Below are 9,243 nucleotides of genomic sequence, written 5' to 3'. Positions count from 1 at the left end.
CTTTCCAAATAAAGGGCCCTCAGTGTGACAAATGGCTATTGGATAGCAGTTTAAAGGTAACGCTATTTGATATGGATTCCCAAAATGGCAGTTTTGGTCAATAAAAAGCTTGTGGTATCCTGCCGTCGCACAGAGGTAGCACTGATATGATGGGGGGTGACATTCTAACATTTGTCTTCCCTCCAGGGAGCAGCAACAGAGAGGGACATTACTCATACCTATCTCTGTGACACTCTTTTGTTAGATTCCCTCAAAAAAAAAAAAGAGAAAAAGTCCTTGTCATGCTGTGTGAATGAACACAAGCCTACTGCAGGTGTGTGTGTCTGTTGCCTTGCCCCACAGAGGTTGAGGCTTCTTGTCAGATTATTGTATTTCCCATTTTTCCCTCTGATCATCCTCCTTTCCCTTCATTTGTCTTCTAGGAACACTGATGATCCTGAAGTCAGCATGCAGTTACAATGCCAGCTACATCGACCGCCTCATCTCGGTGTTCATGCGCTCACTGCAGAAGATGGTGCGGGAACACCTGAGCCCCCAGCAGGCCAACCCAGGGGTCACCGAAACCAGCACGGGTACATGTGTGGATATGAATTCAGTGGGAAGATATTGAGGACACCAGGCTCAAGCGTAACAGACACACACATATACTGTATACGTTATATAACAGCATAAAGAATGATCACATATAAATGCACTTGGACAAATGTATTAGGAATGTAAATTCTATAGGTATAGCTTTGAATTTGGCTTTTGTTAAATACAAGTTATGTAGTCCACTACTGATATGAAATAGATGCGCTCACTGCGTTTGAGTGCCAAGTAACGGTTTGTTGGAATATAATCGTACAGCAATACTAGAAAGTATAAAACGCTGTGGCTCAGGAGGTAGAGCAGCTCGCGCACTAAGGTTGGTGGTTCGACTCCTGACTCCTCCTGTTTCATTTTGAAGTGTCCTTGAGCAAGATACTGAACCCCAAAGTACTCAAAATTGCTCCTGATGCTGTGTCATCATCGGTGGGTGAATGTAAATGGGTATTAGTTTCTGTCTGTGATGAGCCTTTGCAATCACTGTGTGAATGAGTGAATGTGGCTTGTAGTGTAAAGTGCTTTGAGTGGTTGGAAGCCTAAAAAGGTGTGCAGTCCATTTACCATTCACTATTTAAACACACTCAGCATGAGTTCAGAACCATGGATATACTCGTGTCTCCACACAAACCCCACAGTAATTCACTGATGTACACACTCAGACCAGCCACTATTCCCATTTCTCCCAGTATCCCTCCCTGTGTGGCTCGTTTATTTAACCCAGTTGTTGAGTGGCACTTGAGTCACAATTAGAGATATTTCAAGATGCACTACTAGACTGTGCACCATCAGACATCAACTGCCATTTCAGTTGAATTTATTCTACAGGCCTGCAGTTACAGCAGGCTCATATAATCAGGAACGCTAGTGTGTGTACTTTCCCCAGCCCTGATCCAACAAGGGGTTTTCTGTGTGTCAGGTCAGTTGTACACAACGCATGCACACTCATATTGTGACCTTCCTCAGACTCAGTTAGAGCTCAGATATCCAGTGTTTCTCAGCAGTGCCTGGCTCCATACAAAGACTTTATCCAAGGTTCTATATCAATGGCCGCAGCTGTGTCCTCAATAGCTTACTTGGTCAGGGGAGATCCACTCCACAGATAGTCTGGTTTCACAGGGAATGTTCCTCAGCTCTAGTTCCCACTCTGTATTGTTTCCTAGCCTCTCACTGGATAAAGCAAACAGATGGCCACCTTGTGCTGTTTTGCTGTGGGTTTGAAAGGGTAGACGCTGTTTGATGCGGAACTTCTTGACAACTTGCCTTCAATGTCATTCAGCAAGGGTAAAGAGAAGAGTTCAAGCTTAAGTGTCGTTGTTGAAGTGCTTTAGGTTATTTAGCTTTATTTAGCTTTAGCTCATGACTATTACAAAATTCATTGAGGTTCCATGTTAATTTTCTTCTCTAAGCTTGGCTTCACTAGGTTTAGAGAAGTCAAGCAGCACATAATTCCTGTTGCTACTTCTTAGATGGGATGTAATGGCTCTAAGATGCTATCAGTGCTTAAAATGGGCCCTAATGACTATATCGGGAAACACAGACATTTACTCTCCACTAGAGACAGTTATAGTCACTAAGACCACAGGCCATCTGACCAGCAAGGCCTTTTCCTCTAAAGATTGTTCTTGTCTCACTAATCTAATAAGCGTAACTGAAGTAGTTCCATCCCGATTGTATTGAAACTTAAGTTGTATTTTGGCTGCCTTCACTATAAAAATGAGTGCATGACTCACCTACCAAATGCTGAATTGGTGATGTGAGTGTATATGTGTTCAAGGCCAGCTTGGCTTTTTCTGTCACTTTCTGTGAAAATATTTTCAGTTCTTAGATTTTAGAATAGCAAAAAAAGGAATAAAACAAACTTGTTCTTATATGGTGCTCAACTCCACAAATGTCAACACATAGATCCCATCAGTATCGAGTCTGAAATTGCTAATATTGTGTTATATATATATATAGTAATGTGACTAACTGTTTTCTTAACTAGCTACTAGTTTGTCTCAGTCATGCTTCTAACTGTTAAGATCTCCGTTCTCACAGTGACCAGTGAGCTGGTGATGCTGAGTCTTGACCTTGTGAAGACTCGACTGTCAGTCATGAGCATGGAAATGAGGAAGAACTTCATCCAGGTCATCCTCACTTCTCTGATTGAGAAGTCGCCAGACCCCAAAATCCTCCGTGCGGTCGTGAAAATTGTTGAGGAGTGGGTGAAAAACAATTCTCCCATGGCTGCCAATCAGGTAATGAGTTTTTTTTTCCCCTCAGGGAGACAGTTCGGAATGTTAGAAGTTCTACAAATGTGTACAAACAAACAAACAGAAATGTGTGATTCAGCAGATCGTCGCATTATTTCTTTGATAATAGCATGTGTGAATCAGAACTGAATCAGCATAGTACATTTTAAAAAGTGTGAAACCTTTAGACAAACAACAAGCAAAGCACATTTTCCACTGAGGTTATCATTAGCATAATACCCACAGATGTGTCTTTGGTCTTTATTCTCTTTTAAGCTGTAGGAGGAGAAGCAGTAAAGGTTGAGTCAGACCGAGAGATGCAGTTACAAGAAAAAAAAAAAAGAATAGATGATCTGTGTTTTTTTTATTTTCTCCCCTCTGGCTGGCCTCTCTCTATCTCTCCTTTCTGACCAACATCCCTCTTTTACTCCTCCTTCCAGATGCCCAACCTGCGTGAGAAGTCCATCTTACTAGTGAAGATGATGACCTACATAGAGAAGCGCTTTCCAGATGAACTTGAGTTAAACGCCCAGTTCTTGGACCTCGTTAATTACGTCTACAGGTAATTACGGCCATTCATCACATGGCCAAATGGCCGTGCCACTGACGCCATGCCGCCCTTGCATCCGTCTTAACAGGAGGGATGAAGGTCGTGGGTTTGAGGCTGGGAAAGACATGGGAGGTTCGGTCAAGGAGCAACGAAAAATAGTGATGAGGAGGGGGTTTGAAGAATGAATAGTGTACCATTCATCTAGAGAAATTAAGGATACGTTAAGATAGATAATGATAGATGGGTATTGTTAGAATTAGTTGATGGTACATGAATACAGAGGAATTATTTAATAGAAATTGAAACTAGATAGAAAAAAGGTGGAGAACAGAAGTGTGGGATCGTGCAGAAAGGGTCAGAAAGACAGCAGGTAGTGATATTGAGATAGATAATGTGCCAAGGTCTTTCACAGGGCTACAGTAGTGTCAGGACTCATGACAGGACACACAACAGGAGGGGGCCAGAGGGGAGAGACTGTATTACTGCCCACTATTCATCAAACCATTGCCCTCTTTTTCTCTCTGTCTTATGCACATACACATTTAATCCGCCACACGTACCCTGTATCCCTCCATCCCATCTGCGCTACATGTCAAAAGATTTAACAGGAGCCGTAAAGCCATGATGGACAGCAAGTAATGATAATGGAATGATAAAGCAGCTGTGCCAGCACAATGTGCGATTAAGAGACTGGTGCAAATATGGGCAATATGCAGCTGTGGTAGCCTTGCCTTCCCTCTTTCCTTCCGTTATGCGAATCATACCCATGAGGCCCATTCAGTGCAGCAGGATAATGTCGAAATGATTACATTTGTTATTTAAGTGTTTAATGCATGACTGTTGGTGCTTTACTATCACTGGTGTCTCTACATCAAAGACACTTAATTTCACCCAATATTCAGTGTTAACTGCCATCTCCTCTCACGCTTCAGTGGTCCTGAGTATTAAGTGACACGGCTGTTTAAACGTGCTGGCACCTTGTGTTTGAATGTTGCGATGAGATTACTTTTTGTGCTTGCAATATGTTTGGAATCCTACCTGCCTGCTGTATTTGTGAATAACCCCTTAATCCCAAGCAAGATTGGTTAAACGTTATTATGCTAATTAGTAGTATGTGTGATTATGTCTACAGCGACACAGAAATACCAGAAAACAATTTAGCTGTAAATAATCAGTTACTTTCATACTATTCTTCTGATGATTTTGAGAGTCATTCTGGTAATCAGATAATTCTTAGAATATTTTTTTTCTGGTGCTCTTTTAAAAAATTACTCTTTCCTTGTACAAAAACATATTTTAATTTGTTTCATTAATTCATGTCATTAATTTTACAAATGCAGTTAACAGAGGTAAAAATCATAAAACGGCTTCCAGACACACCATACAGTGAATCAGCACATTTCTGGTATACTATAGTAAAAACTGAATATGATACGCTTTTATTGCAGGGTGTACTTAATTGTTTTGTTACATATTGTGAGAATTGTCTCACTGTAGTTTTGGCTCTTGCATCATTGCCGTGACTGCTTTTAGTTACAGCAGATGTTCTAAGTGAATTAAATTTTTTATTATCAACAAAACGCCTGCATTCTGCCCTCATGAATCATGGAAATAAAATGGGTAAGAGCCAGCATGCAAGCTCTGTCAAATAATTGTTTTGTCCATCACATTATTCAGGGATGAGAGCCTTTCAGGAAGTGACATCACATCCAAGTTGGAGCCAGCCTTCCTCTCTGGTCTTCGCTGCACTCAGCCACTGATCAGAGCCAAGTTCTTTGAGGTGTTTGATGCCTCAATGAAGCGCCGTGTCTATGAGAGGCTTCTCTACATATGCTGTTCTCAGAACTGGGAGGCCATGGGCAGCCACTTCTGGATCAAACAGTGTATAGAGGTAAACAGAGTGCTGCCTCTGATCTTTCAGTAGGCCTTTTAAGCCTTTTATCCAACACAAAGAATGTATTGATGACTCATAAAACAAGTCTTTCTTTTATCTTTTAGTTTCAGCCAGACTCTTGACATGCCCGTCACTTGTTGTGTCATTTAAAACTGATCTTCTGTTTTACGTTTTGCACTTGTTGTGTTTTGTGTGTTTGCGCTTATTAGCTGCTGCTGGCAGTGTGCGAACGAAACACCATCATCGGCACCAGCTGCCAGGGGTCCATGCTGCCGTCTATCACTAACGTCATCAACCTAGCTGACAGCCATGACCGCGCAGCCTTTGCCATGGCAACTCATGTCAAGCAGGAGCCACGAGAAAGAGAGAACAGTGAGACCAAGGAGGAGGTGGGACACACAAATGCACACAAACACACCCACACCACAGTGCACCAAGAGACATGTCCGTTTACATCATTTAGCACATTATCCCATTAGGAATGTGTTACATACTGTGGTCCTGAGAAGAAATGAATGCCTTGCTTTTTGACTTACACTTCGTCTGTCTTTTTTAAATGAGTGTCTGTTCTCATCTGTCACCCATTACCTTGAAGCTGTTGATGGTTAATGTCATAAAATGCCCTTTCAAGACAGCGTTTTCTCCAACGTGTGGTCTAAATGTCAAAGCTCTCCGGAAAGACAATGGTTTTGTTCTCTTCTCTTGTGGTCTCTGGCAGGATGTGGAGATAGACATAGAGTTGGCACCAGGTGACCAGACAGCCATCCCAAAGAGTAAGGAGCAGGCTGAGAGAGATGCAGGAAACCAACTGCACATGCTTACGAACCGCCATGACAAGTTTCTTGACTCACTACGGGAGGTTAAGGTAAGGTTGGTCCTTTTGAAAACCAGCATGTACTCCTTCAGATCAGAATGCACTAAAAGGTTGACGAAGCTAGCTGGATTTTGACAAAGCTGAGGGGGATGATTTAACAAAATGACCCTAATTACTCTGGGGTTACTACTGGCTATATTAGAGAATGCAGTGTTTGAGATGCCGAACTTCCTTATTTTATTTTATTCTAGCTATAAAATCAGGAACTGATTTTTAACCTGGGAGATCAGTCAAATGCGTTTATGCACCTAGAAGGATAGTAAATTAGTAGTGCTTTTGAGCCCTGAAGACAAGGTTTAAGAACAGCACTGCCTTGCTGAGTCAGCAACTGTCCTTTTTCTGTGCTTTGTGTTAGACGGGGGCACTTCTGAATGCTCTGGTCCAGCTTTGTCACATCTCCACACCGCTGGCTGAGAGGACCTGGGTTCAGCTCTTCCCTCGCCTGTGGAAGATCCTCTCTGACAGGCAGCAGCATGTGAGTATAGCTTACTGGCCTCTACGTAGTTACACCCAAAGCAGAGAAGCTCAGAGCTAGGTAACAATTTTAGTGTTGCTGCAAGTATAATGGGTGAAAATATGACAACTGTTGTGAAAATTCCCGTAATATTTAATACGGGAAAGAAATGCATGCTTCTTTGTCACTCCACAATGACATTTAAGTCCCTTTCAGAATATAAACCAATAACGCAGGTATTTTTGACTTTGCCTATTTGTTCTCATTGAGTCACACACACACTCATCCGCTCCTTATATCCTTTTCTGCATCTTATCAGTGACGTTAGCAAGCTGACAGTAACTCTGACCTTGGCCATCCTACTCTCAAAACGTGCAATTCCACTTAATGAGGACAGATTCATTTATGCTAAATATGGAAACGAGAGTGCTGAAGGAGGGAAGCTGTAATGAGTTTAACGAACCAGATGCATATAGAGTATTTTGAGACTTGTTGAAAGGCCTTGATTTGAAGTGATTGAGCTCTAAAACATCTGAAAGATGCAGTCAAATTTTCTTCCTGTGACAGACATGAAGTCATAAATATGTCATGTGTTTATTCTGATTCCTTCCTCAGCTCAGTCTATGGGGAAAATAGAGTGATTACTGCTCTTCAGACTTATATCACTGAACTGATTAATACATGGGATAGAAAAGCATATTCCTCTTAGGAATGAATTTGGCCCTCTCCACCACCAGCCTAATTAAAGTGACCATCAAGGCATTAATTATTCCATTCTGTCAATGGGCAGTGAAAATTATATTCATTACCAATACATCATTTATTTCTGAGTATGTGTCAGTCATGATTATCAGGGCACTTACTCTGCGGTCACACTCAAAGTCTATTCTATGGACGCTCAGAGAGGCTCTGATTTCACAGAGCAGTTCTGTGCAGATCAAACAAACAAATACTTTTTTCAAAATGTCTACATTACCTTAAATAAAGGTATGTGGAAGTGCTAAATTAATTGAAAATGTGTAAGTATGTGTGAGTGTAAGTGTAAGTGTGTGTGAGTTAAATGGTTGTAATCACTTCCATGATATTAATATTTTCCAATATTGACTATTCGTATTTGTAGATAAAAACACAACACGCCATTTGCATATTAAATCATATTTGCTCATTTCTGTATAAAATTAATGAACTTCCAGTGACTTGTTGATCATGTTTCTTGTGGTCATGTATCCCTTCCCATTCATCTTAACTGTTTTCTCTTACCTCTCTTTTCCTGTTTCTTAACAGCTCTTTTACTGGAAAAAGGCATCGTGTTACATCACATACATGCAACAGAATGCCTTTATCAATATGCTATATCAGTGCATTGCTGCTTAAGTGAAACTGGGAAGCTTGATGACCTCTCTCCCCCCTCTCCAGGCTTTGTCAGGAGAAATGAGTCCTTTCCTGTGCAGTGGCAGCCACCAGGCCCAGAGGGACTGCCAGCCCAGTGCCCTAAACTGCTTTGTGGAGGCCATGTCGCAGTGTGTGCCTCCTATTCCCATCCGCCCCTGTGTGCTGAAGTACTTGGGAAAGACACACAACCTCTGGCTACGCTCCACTCTAATGCTGGAGCAGCAGGCCTTTGAAAAGGGCCTCAGCCTGCACAGCAAACCCAAACAGAGCACTGAGTTCTACGAGCAAGAGAGCATTACACCACCTCAACAGGTAATGTATTTAGCGTGAAGTTATTATTTTATTTATGCACGATCGATTTTTTATTTGAGATAGTATCCCCTTATATTTATTAACTTGACAAATGAAAACCAGTGTTTTCTCCAGGATATTTTTGCAAGGAAAAGAAAGCTTAAAACCAGAATAGATCATCAACAGATTAAAGAAAATATTTTAGGGTCAGCTACTTCTTCTTCTTATATATATATATATATTATAATAATATATTACTTGGTACTATTCTTTTACTTATATTATATAGTCTCCGTCATTGACGAGGATCTGGAATTTATGTTTGTATGCATGGTATGGGTGAAAATTAAAGGTTGGGAAAAGTACCTTTTTTGAAGGACCCTTAACAACGGTCATCAAATTTTAATTTGTTGCGCGCCATTTAGTGTTTGTCACTCTATAGGAGATTTGATCCTATGCAGAGCCTACCTGCTCGGCCAAGGAGGAGGAATGTGGGCTGGCTGGGTGGCAGAAGAGGTGCAGCAGGAGCGGCAACAGCTTGCCTACGAGCAGCATGGTTTTTGAACAGGGTGAGGAGGAAAGCTTGAAAGGAGTATGGATAGTATCGCAATTAAAGGCTTCACCATCCTGCCAAATAAACCAGCCCATGAAGGGTATGTGAAATTTATTGTCATTGGGAGCGAGTTTGTGTGTTGGGGGAAATTGTATGATTTAATAAAGGTGTATAATGGTTGTAACGAGAGGTGACAAATGTGCAGGGGGCATCGGAGGGCGGCGGTGGTTCATGACATTTAAAAACATTTGTGGTCAGGCCCAAGAAAGACGAGAAGCAATGGAGAGGCTAGAAAAGGCAGAGAGGGCAAGTCTCGCAGCATTTCTGAGTACAGGCTCGGGAGGCACGGATACGGAAGGATGTGTGGAACAGCAAAGGAGCGGAGGGCACATTAGAGAGCCAGCGGAGCACAAATT

General features: G+C 41.7%; 1 protein-coding gene across 1 annotated transcript in view; it reads left to right on the top strand.

Annotated features, from left to right (window-relative positions):
* The window catches only part of trrap (transformation/transcription domain-associated protein), a 78,219-nt gene that overhangs the window by 37,065 nt on the left and 31,911 nt on the right, over positions 1–9,243 (top strand). Inside the window, 8 exon segments of the mRNA XM_035669969.1 lie at positions 423–572; positions 2,626–2,825; positions 3,260–3,381; positions 5,047–5,260; positions 5,473–5,652; positions 5,982–6,128; positions 6,493–6,612; positions 8,008–8,300. Coding sequence (XP_035525862.1) covers positions 423–572; positions 2,626–2,825; positions 3,260–3,381; positions 5,047–5,260; positions 5,473–5,652; positions 5,982–6,128; positions 6,493–6,612; positions 8,008–8,300 — 1,426 coding nt within the window.

Source organism: Morone saxatilis, unplaced genomic scaffold, assembly GCF_004916995.1.
Source record: "Morone saxatilis isolate NCDOM2014 unplaced genomic scaffold, NCSU_SB_2.0 Contig1, whole genome shotgun sequence".
Lineage (NCBI taxonomy): Eukaryota > Metazoa > Chordata > Actinopteri > Moronidae > Morone > Morone saxatilis.
This window is presented reverse-complemented; position numbering and strand designations above follow the sequence as displayed.